At 54.6% G+C, this 15693-nt stretch overlaps 1 protein-coding gene and 2 long non-coding RNA genes across 4 annotated transcripts; 2 read left to right on the forward strand and 1 right to left on the reverse strand.

Moving 5' to 3' along the window:
* The first annotated feature begins 154 nt into the window (after positions 1 to 154).
* LOC140625866 (uncharacterized) lies at positions 155 to 4718 on the forward strand. 2 transcript variants are annotated; one of them, XR_012025143.1, is made up of 2 exons: positions 155 to 388; positions 4374 to 4718. It is a non-coding gene; the product is annotated as an uncharacterized lncRNA (long non-coding RNA). The 2 variants fall into 2 exon arrangements; XR_012025144.1 differs by having other exon boundaries at positions 155 to 323.
* On the reverse strand, positions 1284 to 9623 carry LOC140625865 (uncharacterized). The gene is made up of 3 exons (XR_012025142.1): positions 9510 to 9623; positions 5059 to 5245; positions 1284 to 4470 (listed from the first exon to the last, which is right to left on the reverse strand). It is a non-coding gene; the product is annotated as an uncharacterized lncRNA (long non-coding RNA).
* On the forward strand, positions 9262 to 15292 carry IHH (Indian hedgehog signaling molecule). Its single transcript, XM_072813551.1, has 3 exons — positions 9262 to 9579; positions 11951 to 12212; positions 13854 to 15292. Exons 1-3 carry the CDS (start codon positions 9262 to 9264, stop codon positions 14510 to 14512), a joined length of 1239 nt encoding a protein of 412 aa, XP_072669652.1. The 3' UTR covers positions 14513 to 15292.
* Positions 15293 to 15693: the final 401 nt, after the last annotated feature.

Genomic DNA, 15693 nt, shown 5'->3' on the forward strand with positions numbered 1-15693 from the left:
GCTGCTGGGAGTCCCTTCTGAAATCTGGGTGTTATATTTACTTTTTCATATTGGCAGCTGGAAGGGGAAGCCCATCCCAGCTCGGCATTGTTGTCTAACATGGTTAATCAGATCCTATAATCCTGCTGTGGAAATATTGGGCCTCACTCAAAACAATAGAGACCAAGAATATTGTGGTTAAACTTCAACCAACTGCCTCCCTGGCCTGTTTGCCTAACCCCTACCCCCCTCTCCCGGGCCAGAGTCCTCCTCGCTTTATGGACCCCTGATAGGATCGACAGCCGGTCAGAAATCGGTGACAGGAGAAGGGAGAATGGAGTAGGGTAAGGGTAATCCTCTTGACTAGCCCTCCATCCTGCTTTCCCCCTACCACCCCAGGCCTTGAAGGGTAAGCAGGGTGGTGTACAGGGTTGGAGCTGCTGGGCGGAGTGCGGGGTGGGGGTAATAGGGGGAAGCCCTGCAGGGTCTAGGTCTGTCGTCAGGGGTCAAGAGCAATACTGCTGAGGTTCTGGGGGGTAATGAGATCCTTTGTTCAAGACAAAAAGACCTGCTGCCACATGAGGAGGCAAGACTGCCAGTTTCATTTATGACTGCTGCCTGGTCCTGCCAGGGCACACAGCAATACCAGTGGTTCCTGTGTCACATACGAGAGTAGTAGGAAGGCCCTGGTTGGGGGAAGAGGAATTGCCAACAAGGATTTCTGTTTCGTTAGTAACCTGATATGACGGCCATGTAAAGAGTAATACTCTGATGACGTATGGAGGTGATACTGATACCTCAACTGGAGGGGTTTTCTGCTAGTGGTTATGTTCATTGTGTTGCTCTCCTTAATAAATACCAATTCAATGTGGCAGGATAATTTACATGATTAGAGTAAGAGGACAGAAGGAATAGACAGCCTGCACGATGGCACTTGGAATCAAAAGAAGATGCAGTGTCTGGATTGTGCTAAAGGGAAAATTAACACGGTGGTACATTCTGCCAAAGGCAGATGACGTTGTCCTCTTGCAAGACTACAGGGCACCTGGCGTGAGAAATGGCCACCTTTGAGTTTGTACATGGCTGTCACGCACCCAGGATGCACTGGGCACAAGTTGCAGCCATCCTGCTTTTGGAGGTGTCACTAGTCAATGAGGTGAAGTACAGTGAGGCCCAGATCCAGCACCTTGGACTATTGAACGGTCAAAGTGTAGGTGCATTTTTAGGATTTGAAGAATGAAAACAGAAGAATTGTGCCAAATGAAACTATATTTAATCAGTTCATATAGGGCGAGGATGGAACAACAGGAGGGAGCGTTTGATGTTACTCACTTTTTCTCACTTAGGGTGCTATGTGGTAATTCAGGGTAATTCACCAAAGCCATTTTACTTATTTTTTAAAAGATTTTATTGATTTATTTGAGAGAGAGAGAGAAAGAGAGTGCACGAGCAGAGGCAGGGGCAGAGGGAGAGGGAGAAATAGACTCCCCGCTGAGCAGAGAGCCCAACACAGGGCTCCGTCCCAGGACCCTGAGATCATGACCTGAGCTGAAGGCAGACACTTAACAGACTGAGCCACCCAGGCACCCCTCACCAAAGCTATTTTAAAGCAGGAACTGCTTGGTAGAAGCTGAGTTTCCCACCAGAAAGACATCTGGAAAATAGTTCTTGGGAGTAAGAATCTAAGAGGTATGTATGCTTCTGGATAGGAATCTTAAACCACCCTTATGGCCGTCATCAGAGAGAATTGAAGCAGGTATGAAACTGGATATCAAGATGATCTAGGGATGATGGAAAACATTTTAGCCATTCAGTAAGTGGGACAGCTAGTGGAAAGAATTCGGTGGGAAGAAAGATCCCCAATGGAAGCTCCAGAGGACGGTCTGTATTTCTGATCAGGAAGGGAGATGTAAGAAGCCAGGTTGTTTGGTTAAACCTTGTGCCCTACATATCTAGGACCGTGAATGGGAAAGTCCAACAAGGCAGTTCCAAAACATTACAAAGGAATTCAAAGAAAGGCACAGGTTTGTAGGAAGTATGTCAGGAATGAGATAGAAAAACCCATATTCAACAAGAAGCAGGCACAATTAAACATGCATTAATTCAAAGCTTGTATATATTGAGGGCTTACTCACCAGCATCCCCATCAACAGGGGCATTATGCTACTTGCTGTGTGGCCAGCTCCTGTTTTCAAGAAGCCCGCAATCCAAAGATGCTAGTGAAGGGATAGATTTTTTGAACTGTGTAAAGTAGAAAGTGAAAGCCATGCCTAGGTCGCTCTTTTTTTTTTTTTTTAAGTTTAAAAGAATCATATATACAAATACTGTTTTATTATCTGCTTTTATTCCTACTTGACTATATTGTGTCCATATTTACATGTCAAACATAAATCTCTCTAAAGGGTAAATTATCTTGGGTATGAGCGTTATAAATAGTTGGACGATCATACTTATGATCAGCAAATAGAAAGCCACGCTTCCTCCATTTTCCCCCAGCTTCATCTTCAATTACTCTGGGTTCCTTGCTATTTCCTTAATATGCAAGCACATAAGGCCGTTGCTCTATGCAGTTCTCTCTGCCTAGAATGTTCTTCCCTAGACATCTGCTTGGTTGAAGACCTCACATCTTTCAGGTCTTGGCTGAAGTCACGCCCAGTGAGACCTCCACCGACCACCCTACTTACCAGTGACCCGCCTCCCAACCTCACACCCTCCCCACAAGCTGGCTGCCCACTCAATCCCTTTCCTCCCTTTTACGGTTTGCAGATGATCCTTCGGGTTCCCCTGATACATCATGCATTTCCATTATTTTTAATTGTCAGTATTCCTAATGCTTCCCCACTAGACTACAGCTCCATAAGGGCAGGAATCTTTGCCTTGTGTTTCTGGTTCTCCCACATCCCAAGCATCTCTTGCAGTGTTTGGCACTTGATACGTGCTCAAAAATACTTGTGGAGTGAATATATGCAGAAAGATGATCACACACACGCACACACACACACACACACACACACATACCCCTCCACACCGGCAGTATCTTGAAGTGGTTTTAGAAACCTGTAAACATAAGTGAATGTAATCTTTTTTGTTTGGAGCAACCAGGCATAAGGCAAGAGTAGGGGTTGAATGTCATCATATTAGCTAGAACCACAACGGAAAGATGTTGTCATTTTGCAGAAACTAAGAACACAAGTTATATATTTTTTAAAATGTAACAGGATACCTTCTTGCTTCTTTGGCTATACATCCCCAGCATCCTTAGGGTGCTAGCTGTATCAAGAGAGACTGGTGAGAGAGTGAGGGTGGGCCAATCCAAACCCAGTTATAGAAAGCCAACAGGCATGTCAAGAGCATTGCTTGAGAATTAAAAGGGTAGTACCCTTTCCTGAATGAGTATTTTTAAGATTATCTTTAAGCAACTAATTTCCTCCCAAATAGAGACAGTGGGGTTGAAGTAAGGCTACTTTGTTAATACACATGTTATTACTCATATAAAAATATATTTGTATATATGTCTTTCAATCTATAAGAGTTTCCCACAATGTTTGGTTTCTGATTTGAGGGGGGAAATTCCCTTTATAACTAATTTTGTTACTTTTTCCTGCCTTTTCAAAGTTATCAAAGCAAAGTCTTTAATGCCTGAATCTCTCTGAAGTGCCTTGTAATGAGCTTATTGTTAGGGTGAAGGTAACTTGACATTCCCATTTCTAAGCAATAGCCAGCTTTCAAAGCATTTGAGTGGCTCTAATTGGATCTCCAAAATATGTTGTTCTGGACTGAGCTGAGGCTTGAAAGACAGGCCTGCTTCTACCTCTGTATATGCGCCAAATTTGGTGGAGTTGCTAACCTCTTCAAAAGATCAATAGTAGAGGGGTGCCTGGCTGGCTCAGTCAGTAGAACCTGGAACTCCATCTTGGATTGTGAGTTTGACTCCCATATTGGGCGAACAGCCTACTTAAGAAAAAAATTAACAGAAGTCAGAGTGATCTCAACCAGTTGGGGAAATGGTCAAAGAGTATGAGGTCTTAAAAATCCAAAATGAAGGTAACAAAAGAGTCCCTTAGATTTAGAGAGAAAATGAGTGTCTCGAACAGAGGTCAACAATCCAGCATGCTTGCCCCAGGAATCACGAAGAAACGGGATTATTATGGAGTCAAACCGGTCTGGATTCCAACTCCAACTCCCTCACTTACAAGCTCTGAACTTCAGTTCCTCATTCGTAAAAATGAAGATAATGGTGTCAATTTCATAAGGGCCATTGTGAAAGTTACATCAGATCACAGTGGGGTTTCCTCCTTTACTGGATCATCCAGCTTGGGTTTGCATTATCGCTGGTACCATCATCTGTGCTTGGGCCACTGCTTGTCGCTGAGTATCCTCTTCATTCTTTTCAGGCATTCCTTTCCCTCCTTCAAAACCAATCTCTTTCAAGAGGTCTAACTCCTTCATCATATGGAATTGAAGCAGCTATGAAACGGATGTCAAAATGATCTAAAGATGATGGAAAACGTTTCAACAGTTAAGTAACTTAGACAACTAGTGGGACGAATCCAATGGGAAGGAAGATCCCAGGCTAATCGCTTCTTAATTCCATTCCCTTCTCGGCCCTTATCTACCAACTTATCTAGTTTATAATGCATTATTCTGTACCCATTCATGAGTGGCATTCACAGCTTTGTAACTGTCTTTTATTTTCATGATTTATTTTTAAGGTTAAATAGTAAATTTCTTGAGGACAACTGTGTCTTTTACTTTCTGTTTGCATTCTCTGTCTTTATGTGCCTATCACACTAGTATGCACAAAGTAGATGCTCCCTAATAGAAAGAATCCTCTTAATCCCAGCACTGTCTCAGGACACACATGCATGAGCATCCTGATGGATATTATTCCCCCTAGATAGGTGATAGGAATCATTATCCGCTGCTAGTGAACCCAGCAGAGGATAAAAACAAATGACACATAAGGCTTGTACTTTACAGCTTATACTTTTAACCCTCTCAGCAACCCTACAAGGTAAGTGGTAAGATTTTCACTTTATAGAGGGGAAAACTAAAATTTAGAGAAGTCGAGTGACTTACCCAAGGCCACATAGGTAGGAGGTATCAGAGACCATGTTCAGGTGCAAATCTGCCAACTCCAGGCCTAGTGCTCTTTCTATGAACCAGGGCTCCTGTGAGCTGAGTCATTGGAAGATATTTGACTAACTGCATTCCTGAAACTTGTCTGGTTGTGGCTCAGCACCCATGGATTTAGAGCAGGATTGATCTGGTCAAGTGGCATGATTAGGAGGAAAAAGACTAGTTGAGTATAGAAGCATGGACCAGCACAGTATGTATCTGTGTGTATCTGTAGATATACCCACATCTATATACACACACATACATTTATACATTTATATGAATATATGGTGATAAGTATACCATATTTGTACTATAGTGTTAAATTCAGGATTGAGGAAATATACCCATATAGCAGTCTCATAAGCAGATAGTAAAAATTTTTAAAGTTTTATTTAATTAAGTAATCTCCACACCCAACATGGGGCTTGAACTCATGACCCCGAGATCAAGAGTCCCACGCTTTACCGACCTAGTCAGCCAGGTCAGCCAGGTGTCCCAACAGATTTTTTTTTAATTTTTTTTTTTTTTATTTATGATAGTCACACAGAGAGAGAGAGAGAGGCAGAGGCAGAGACATAGGCAGAGGAAGAAGCAGGCTCCATGCACCGGGAGCCCGACGTGGGAATCGATCCCTGGTCTCCAGGATCGCGCCCTGGGCCAAAGGCAGGCGCCAAACCGCTGCGCCACCCAGGGATCCCTCCCAACAGATTTTTAATGATCAGGTTCTATGGTTATTTTCCTCCCCGCCCCCCTTCTTTCCAGTCTATTTTTCCAACTTTCACTCTAGTAAGCAAAAAATGAATCATAGTATCCAAGGAAATAGATTTCACTTTGTCCAAAATCCAGATGAGTGAGGAGTAAAAGTGGTCTAAAGGTGGGAGAAGACAAGTGATTTTACCAATAGGCCCAGGACTCAGATGTGAGGTGCCCTGATCAGGCTCTGTTGCTGCTGATCAAACTCCAGGCCATCGGTGGTCCCAGAGTGGCACACTTTGGTTCTTTAGTTTTACCACAGGCAGGAGCCTGGCAGAGACCAGAAAAAGAACCAGGCTTCGTTTGCCACCTCTCATGGATTAGCCCCATTCAAAAGCTACCCTACATCTACTGAGCAGCTAAGAACATAGGGAACCAAGAAATGTCTCCAAGGTTCTTAGGCCCCAATTCAGATTTAAAGTGCTCCAGGATCACTACCATGGAAATTACGATGCTTCCACTCTCCGCTTTCTTCTCTCCCTCCCTGCACTGAATGCTACTAGACTGATGCAGATCCAAATTTGACACTCAGATCTTGAACCACCACTGTGTCTTGAGAAAAAAGTACTCAGTTTGGAGTGGAGAAGCTCCAGGGTTCAAAACTTGACTGTGGGACCACAGACAAACTACTTCACTCTGAGAGCCTTAGAATTGTAGATTTGTAAAATGAGAATAATAATTGCTACAGCACAGAGGGCAGGGGAGATTGTGAAGATTTGACTAAGTGCTTAAGGTAAGTGTCATGGAGAAAAGACTTGATGAATGTTAGCCCCCTCCCCCCATGTGCCTCTCCCAGTACACAACCTGATCGCCATCCTAAGTTAGCCAGGCGGGAGGAGGGGTGAGACTCGGTGGAGCCCAATCTCAACCACAGAGGTTATGCTGATGTCGCTGCTTTCGGAGCACCCCCAGATGCCAAGCTGCCTCAGCACTGCGTAGTGCTTATTTGACACCGGATCAGATCTTTACCAGAGCTTTGTATTCAACAGGGTCCCAGTTTCAGAAGAGAAATGACAGGAAGAATGGCAAAGTCAACAGACAGATATAAGTTAGAGCCTCTAAGAGAATCTTAAATTGTCTTTTACTTGGAGAAAAGAAGGTTGAAAGTGAATTTAACAACTCTTTGAGACCGTGTTTATGGGATAGTAAGTGGGATAATGGCCCTAATCTCTAAAGCCAGAAAAAAGGGAAAGGAGTTGAATTTGCATTAGAGAGGGAGGAAGAAAGAGACACTGAACTTAAGGCAAAGATTCTGTAGAAAATTATTACATAACACATTAGGACAGGTGACCCTGGGATCCTATGGGATTGTCTTCTTTAGAGCTCCAGAAGAAGAGGGCCCCTGTTTGTCTGGATTGAGAGAGGTACTGACCTGGCTGAGTAGTCTGCCCCAGAAATCTGAGTGGGAGAGAGGGAGGCGGGTGGGTAATATTGCAGGGATAGTTTTTGAACCCCAAAAAACTGAAGTGCTTAGATTAGGCACTCTCTCGAGTCCCCTTCAATTCTGAACTTCCGTCCACAAAATTGATCCAGAGAAAACGTGAGTACATCCGTGAAAAGTTCACCACCATCCAAAACCCTGGCTGTACTGGCTCTGCAAGACATAGAAGCCTGTGCACGTGCGGGGGTGGGGTGGGGGGACGACTGGGGCTCTGGGGTCAGACTGGGGGGGGGGATAAAGGTAGAGGATTTGAATTCCTCTCTGGTCCCCTGCCAGAAGCTAGTTGTGTATCTTCTCTGAACTTCAAAACCTTCATTTGAAAACTGGGAATAATAATAATAGCTTGTTTGGGGTTGTGAGTTTAAATGAGACAACGCAAGTAGAATACTTAGTATAATAATGTCTAATAGCTTCTGTGTATATGGCACGTAGCAGTAAAACGGTACTTAGCGTGTTAGTATTCTTGGAATGAGAACCTTTTAACCTTTTTATTCCTACTTCTACTGAACCTGTAGGATAGATTGCAACCAAATCATATCATTTGTTGTGATGGTGGCATTTGTTTTTAACATACTCGCCTTTTCTTGTTTTAGCAGAATAAACCCGAATTCATTCAGCTTTCTCGAATGACATATTGAAATACGTACACAATCCATGTTCACTTCTCTGGCTGCCTCTGTATAGCCTTTCTCCTTTTTAATTTATAAAGTGGAATTGAGAGAGTAATTGTCCTGCATGCCAACAGTTCTGAGTCGTTGGTGCGGCCCTTAGCAAGCCCCTGTCGCCTCCGCCGGGGGTCAGTTCCTCCAGCATTCTGTTGAGGTCACCATTTAGCTGCTCTTCTCTACACCTTGGCCCATCCCTTTGCAACTTCATTTTGCTCGCTTTAATGGTGTTTCCAACTCAAAAGCCCCTATCGGGCTCTTGGGTGAGGCTGGACGCCCCACTCCCAGCTTCCCACCCTGCGGCCGTGGGATGTGCACCGGGCTGGTAGAGAGCTCAGTCCACCGAGCCGAGAGGGCGCGTCTCCAGGGCCAGGGTGGGGCGCCAGGTTAGGAGCGGCCTCCCGCCTCTTGGCTTTACTTCCCCGCAGGGGACACCGTAGGCGGCGGTGCGGTCCGGCCACTGCCCCCCGCCCCTCGCGTCCGGCCGCGCCGTGGGTTGCGGTCTCTGTGGGGGTGGCAGCTCCTGTCCCGGAGGTTTGCGCCTGGCGGGGCACCCCGGAGCCGCGGGGAGCCCAGAGGCGAGGCCCAGGCGGGGTGGGGCGCGTCCGGGCGGGGAGGGCGCACTCGGGCAGCGCAGGGGGCGCCGAGGGCAGCGGGCGGGCGGACGGCGGAGGAGCGAGCGGGACGAGGGCTGGCTGGTGCCGGGGCCGCCCGCCCGCCCGCCCGAGGGGGAGGAGGCTGTGCCGCCCTTGCTGCAGGTTCGCTGTCGAGCGCACAGGAGGCAGGGACATGGGTAGGGTGCGGTCTGCGCGGGGCCCGAGCCCGGATCTCTTCCATTTCCCCTCTCACTCGGCCCCGGGCTGCGCCGCAGACGGCAGCAGCTCCCGCTCCGCCCGAGCCGCCTGACCGCCGGGCCGGGGCGCTAACCGCGGGGCCCGCCAGCCCGCCGGCCCGGCCAGCCCAGCCCAGCCCGGCGGCCCGCAGCCCCGCCGCCCGCCGCCCCCCGCCGCCGCCGCGTTGCCAAAACAAACGGGCCGGCCTATTTATTGGCGGCGGGCGAGCCGGGCAGCTCAGAGTCGAGGCGCCGAGGGGGACAGCGCGCCGCCACCCGCCAGGGCCCCGGGCCCCCGCCCCGCACCTGAGTCCCGCCGGCCCCGCGCCGCGCCGCGCAGCCCATGGCGCCCCCGCCTGGAGCCCCCCGGAGCCACCCGGACGCCTGAGCCCCCGCAGCGCTCGCGTCGCCTCGCCCACCCACCGGCCCCCCAGGCGCCCTCGCCCGCCGCCCGCCCGGGCTCCCCGGCCATGTCTCCCGCCCGGCTCCGGCCCCGGCTGCGCTTCTGCCTGCTGCTGCTGCTGCTGCTGCTGCTGGTGCCGGCGGCGCGGGGCTGCGGGCCGGGCCGGGTGGTGGGCAGCCGGCGGCGGCCGCCGCGCAAGCTCGTGCCGCTCGCCTACAAGCAGTTCAGCCCCAACGTGCCCGAGAAGACCCTGGGCGCCAGCGGGCGCTACGAAGGCAAGATCGCGCGCAGCTCGGAGCGCTTCAAGGAGCTCACCCCCAACTACAATCCCGACATCATCTTCAAGGACGAGGAGAACACGGGCGCCGACCGCCTCATGACCCAGGTGAGCGCGACCCGCCCTCGCAGGGCGCCGCCGCCGAAGCACCGCCACCTGCCCGGCCCTCCCCGCCCCCCTGGCACCTTTTCTCGACCGGCCGGCACGCCCCCTGGCACCTGCCCCTCTCGCCAAGCCCGGCCGCCTGCTGCCCAGGATGGGCCGGCCAGGGGTCCCGGCGGCAGCGCGGACAGCCGCGAACCCGCGGAGGCCGTGAGAAGAGCTCCCCGCTGCCGAGCGCCCCGGCCGGGTGGCGGCAGCCCCTGTGCCCCGGAGGGCCGGCCGCTGAGGCCGGCCGCGGCCCCCGGAGGTACCTCGACCCGGCCGCCTCCTGCGCCTCCGGGACCCCCGCAGTCCCTGCTGGCCTAACCTTCCGCACCGCTGCGCCCCTCTCCTTGCGAAGCCCGAAGCCCTTCGGCACCCCGGAGGCGAAGAAGCTGCGGGCGCACAGGGCCTTTCCTCCCCGCGCGCTCCCGGTCCGCTGCGCTGCCCCTCCTGGAGTCGCGTGCCCCCTGGGTCCGGGGTTGGGGACCGCGGGAAGAGTCGGGCCGGGAGGCGGTGGGAAAGGGAACTTGCCCGGCGAGCCCACGTGTCTGTCCCGGGAGCTGCGCGGCTCAGCTGCGGTTAAGGGTGGGGTGCCGGGAACTTCGGGATCTGGGACTGAACTTGGGGGATCCCTGGGCTTGGTGGCGGGGACGGGAGGGTTGAAAAAGGAGCGCCAGGATGCCGGGAGAGGCAGGGAGCAGAGCTAAGGCTAGCCAGTTTCGGCAAGCTCCCAACAGGACCGGCTCAAGCCCACGCACTGGGGAGCAGACTTTCTTCTCCGCGGTGGGGGTCCCAGGGAATCGGAAACCTACGGTCCCCTTCCTCAGGGGTCTCCCGGGGCTTCCCCCGCAGGCAGGCAGCGCGCTCCCTAGGTGCTTTGGGAAGAGCGGCTCCACCACAGCTCTCAGCCTGCGCCCTGGCGCCGGGGCTGGCCGGCCGGTGTCGGGGCCGAAGGTTGGCTGGTGGCCGGGCCGGGCCGGGCGCCGAGGAATGCAGATAAGGATCCGGGCCACGGGCTGGGCAATCATTGACAGCGCGCGCCCCGGCTCTGGACCCGGGGGAGGGGGAGAGGGGCGGGGAGCGGGGGCCCGCGGGGCCGCCGTACTTGGGTGCTTGAAGCCTGGAGGCAAGGAGCACGCGGAGCTCCCTCCCCGGGCAGTGAGCGCCCGCAGCGAGGCTGCTCCCCGGAGGCCGGCCAGGACTTGGGCTGTAGCCGTCGTTGGTTCCCGGGAGTCCCGAGTCCAAGGGTCTGTGGGGCCGGGCTCCCCGAGGTGGGGGGGTAGGCGGAGCCTCACACCTGAGTTGAGGACTGTGAAAGGGCCCCCTCTCCCGCTCGCCCCGCCCCGGTCAACTGCAGGGTCCTTTGGGCTGCAGGCCGGCGGGGAGTCATTACAGACGGCGGAGCTCTCCCGTCCTTCCCCCAGGGGCGGCCCTACTCCCACCCCCACGTGGGCCAGGGCTGCAGCTGGCTCGCTGAGATCAGAGGCTGGGTTTCTGGACTCCCTTCCCTGATAGGGGCGGCGCACAGGTGCTGGAGGCTCTGGACTCGGGGAAAACGCTGCCTGGGATTATCATCGCCCGGTGCGCCCGGTGCAGCTGGAGGCGCTCCGCGTCCCCACCCTCTGGCCAGGCTAGGCGCTAACCTTACCACCAGCTTCAGGTTCCCGGGCTTCCACATCCTCGGATAGGTTGCAGGACGCTTTGGGATCTTAAGTCCCAGCAGGAAAACTCTGTGGCTCTCGAGAGATCCCCGCCGCCCAGGATTTCCCCCCAACACACCCCCGCGCTCCTGGGGAGCTCTGCACCTGCCGCGCCTCGGGCACCCGGGTCGGGGGGGCTTCAGCCCTGAGGCTACGGTGACACCTACTGGGCACCTTCGGCCTTGCACGCCTAGCAGGCCCGCCGCAGGCAGTCGGCTCCGCTACCACTCCCACCCTGCGGGCGGAGGGCGGTTTCGGGCTCCCTTGCCACGGTGGGACGGAGGGACTCGGCACTGGAAAAGTGTAGCCCGGTCTGCGGAGGGATCGGTACCTGGGTCTGAGGAGAGAGCGCGCAGGAGGGAGGGGCCGCTTATCGGAGAAGGTCGCCCAAGGGTGCACCTCCCCGTTGCGCCCTCCAGATTTGTGGCGCCACCATGCGGTCCAGGTCCCTGGAACAGCCAGATGCTAGAATGCGAGGAAGCAAGTTAGGGCTCTTTGTTCCTACGAGATGGGAGCAGAGCACCCTCCCCGGTTTCCCAACTCCAGCGGATGCCCTGGGAGAGGCCGGGCGAGGCAGCGCCTCCACCCGCAGGGGCCAGCATCTCCCCCTAACTCCGCGCGCCTTCCTCTCGCAGCGCTGCAAGGACCGCCTGAACTCTCTGGCCATCTCAGTGATGAACCAGTGGCCTGGCGTGAAGCTGCGAGTGACCGAAGGCTGGGACGAGGACGGTCACCACTCAGAGGAGTCGCTGCACTATGAGGGCCGAGCGGTGGACATTACCACTTCGGACCGCGACCGCAACAAGTACGGCCTGCTGGCGCGCTTGGCAGTGGAGGCCGGCTTCGACTGGGTGTATTACGAGTCCAAGGCCCACGTGCATTGCTCCGTCAAGTCTGGTGAGCCGCTGCCTGGGGGCTGGGCCCGGGGCCGGGGCCGCAGGGCGTGGGCAGGCACAGGGCTCACCGCTGCCAGGAAGGTGAAGAGGCCGGCCAGGGGATGGAGGAGGGGACCCCAGGGAAGAGGACGTCCCCGGCGCTCCCCCTCCCCGCTGCTGCTTGTGACCACCTGCTCATCCCGTGTCTGGTAGCGCTCATGGCAGGAGCCTAGGGAGACAGGGCCCTCTCCCAGCGCGGCTGGGGGTCGACCTTGCGGTCCACAGTCCAGAGCCTGCCACAGGAGGTGCAAGACAGAGCGAGCTGGACAGATGGAAGCCAGGCTGTGACAGAGATGGCCTCCCCACTCAGCTGACTCAGAATGGAGGCGGGTGGCGGGACCAGGGGCCAGGGGCCAGGGTGTGCCCAGACACCAGCAGTGGCCTCAGCAGGAGCCAGGAGCCCAGAGATTCAGAGCCCAGAGCCCTGCTGCAGGTCAGCCCCTTTAGGGCACTTTGTATGCTCCTCTGGAGGTGCAGGCGTCCCCAACCTCTCCCTCAGGGCCCTGAAGCTGGACATTTTGGGGCAAAGCCAGCGACAAGGGCCAGAATAAAGAGTGGACTCAATAAAATGGATTTTCCCAGATTAGCCGCCTTGTTGATCTGAATGGGCAGGCGCTGGGGCCCTGCCCCTCCCTCGGATCTTGTCAGCGTCTCTGTCACCTACACTGAACTCAGTCATGGATGCTTCAAATGGTTCCTGCGTGACTGCCGGTCTGGCCCCACCTGGCTGCGGGCACAGCCCTCCACGCTGGCACCAGGCAGTAATCACACTTGAAGACCTGGCACACTGAGACCAGGCCCATTGCTAACAATTCCCAAACCCACCTGGGCACACAGTGGGGACCCCGTCCCCACCCTCCCCTCCAGCACTTTCCTGCCACTTGTATCTACTTCAAGACACGTCCACCTTTCACCAGCGAACACTGGCCTGGTGGCAGCTCCCCACGTGGCCACCTCTGTCATTATTCCTGCCCCCAACACTGCTCTCCACCCCACTCCCCAATGCCCCTGTGTCCTGTCCCCATACAAGGACCCAGCACATGAACCGAAGATGGTGATTTTACCCTTGCCACTGAGCCATGCCCTGATCTGACCATTCACTCTGAGGCTCTCTCTCTTCTCTATGGACTCCAAGGGCCAGCTGTGGCACAGAACTTGGGGAGTCCGTCTGAGAGGGCAATTTTTGGGGAGTGCCTGAGCAAGGACTGAGAAATCATGGGACATCCAGACCCCAGAGGAGCTAAGTGTTTTCTCCACAAGACTGCAGCTGAGTCACAGCTGACCACCGTCTGGCTCAGCTGATCCCCGGCCTCTCTGGCTGCTTTACAGCATTGTCAGGATTGAGAGCTGACGGGGGCTTCACCTGACCTTCAGAAGGACCCTTTCCTTTCACTCCTAGGTCTTGGTGCCACAATACGCCACTCTCACTGGCAAAGGATTAGACTGGGGGGTGGGGAGTGGGTTCAAGGCTTCATGGGACAGTGGGGAGGAGGTGAAGAGCAGAGTCAGGATACAGTGATGGGGGCTCTCCGGGAGCGCGAGGAGCTCTGGGGAGGGGTGCTGTGACACGATAGTAACACCTTCATGTCCCTTCTTCCCACAGAGCACTCAGCTGCGGCCAAGACAGGTGGCTGCTTTCCTGCTGGAGCCCAGGTGCGCCTGGAGAGTGGGGCACGTGTGGCCTTGTCAGCCGTGAGGCCTGGAGACCGGGTGCTGGCCATGGGGGAGGATGGGAACCCCACCTTCAGCGACGTGCTCATTTTCCTGGATCGCGAGCCAGACAGGATGAGGGCCTTCCAGGTCATCGAGACTCAGGACCCCCCGCGCCGCCTGGCACTCACGCCTGCCCACCTGCTCTTCACCTCCAACAACCACACAGAACCAGCGGCCCACTTCCGGGCCACGTTTGCCAGCCAAGTACAGCCTGGCCAGTATGTGCTGGTGGCTGGGGTGCCAGGCCTGCAGCCTGCCCGAGTGGCAGCTGTTTCCACACATGTGGCCCTTGGAGCCTACGCCCCACTAACAAGGCACGGGACACTGGTGGTGGAGGATGTGGTGGCTTCCTGCTTTGCGGCTGTGGCTGACCACCGTCTGGCTCAGTTGGCCTTTTGGCCCTTGCGACTGTTTCACAGCTTGGCGTGGGGCAGCTGGACCCCGGGAGAGGGCGTGCACTGGTACCCCCAGCTGCTCTACCGCCTGGGACGGCTCTTGTTGGAAGAGGGCAGCTTCCACTCGCTGGGCATGGCCGGGCCAGGGAGCTGAAAAGACTCCTTCGCTGCCCTCCTGCAACTGCCTAATTTGGTCCAAAGTCCTCCTTGCCAGGAGGGCACTAGTCCTGGAAGGGATCTGAGTTGGGGGGCAGGGTTCCCACCATCTCCTCTTTCACAGAGACACACCATTGCAACTTGACCAGGCCACGCCAGCGTCGACCACCCCAACTCAATATAGTGACAGAGCTGTAAGCTAAGCTGGTTGGGAAGGGCTGGTCTATCCTATTCTAAAGACCTCGAGGCTGGCACCATGGGGCCAACCCAGCCAGGTCTCACTTTAATTTTTCATACCTGCCTCCCCCAGTGGGGAGGGCCCATTCCATCTGTCTTAGGCCCCTCTTAGGTGGGCTTACACCTCAGTCGATGCTGCTAGATTCCCTGGGTGCCAGCAGGGAGCTGGCTGGACTCAACGCCTGCTGCCCAGAACTGAGAAGGCCGCAGGGTGGGACAGCCAGCCTGGCCATCCTGAGGCATGACCTTCCTCCCTGGCCACACTCCTTGGGACACATCCAGAGACTGTTGCTGTCAGTGGGCAGAGTTCTGTGTTCCAGTCAATGTGATCATAGTACCCGGGACCAGGGGAGTGGGCTGGATGTCCTCCTGCCCCGGCCCAGGCTAAGCTCCCTCTTCTGCTGAACCGTGACCCCCTAACCCCCTCCGGTCAGTCTCCCCCACCTTATTTATTGGCGCGGAGGGGGAAGCCCATGGGAGAATTTTGGGGACGTTTTGGTCTTTTCTTCCTTTTGTAATAAAAATTATTTAAGTTGTTAGAGCCATAGAATCTAGAATGCTGAACGGGGCCAGTACACAGTCTGGAGCCCTGGGGAGGTCTGTCCTGGGGTGGGTCACCTTCCTCCAAGGACAAAAGCTCCCATGCTCCCACCTCTCTGCAGGCCCTCCTCACCTAGCAGCCCAGCAAAGTCCCCATAAACAGCTGGGCTCTGTATCAGGCAAGGCTTTCACATGCTGACCTCAAAGTTTGCCCTAAACACTATTGGACCAGAGCGAGAACTGAAGTAACTAGCCCACGGTCACCTTATTCATCTCGAACTGTCTCATTGTGCCTAGTCAAGGCCTGGGTTTCTCATCTTTTGGTGTGAATAATGGACCATAGTATGAAAAGACTCTGTAGAATTCACATCTGCCTCCTGGCCCCTCTGACTTCTTGGATAA

The sequence above is a fragment of the Canis lupus genome, chromosome 36, assembly GCF_048164855.1.
Source record: "Canis lupus baileyi chromosome 36, mCanLup2.hap1, whole genome shotgun sequence".
NCBI lineage: Eukaryota > Metazoa > Chordata > Mammalia > Carnivora > Canidae > Canis > Canis lupus.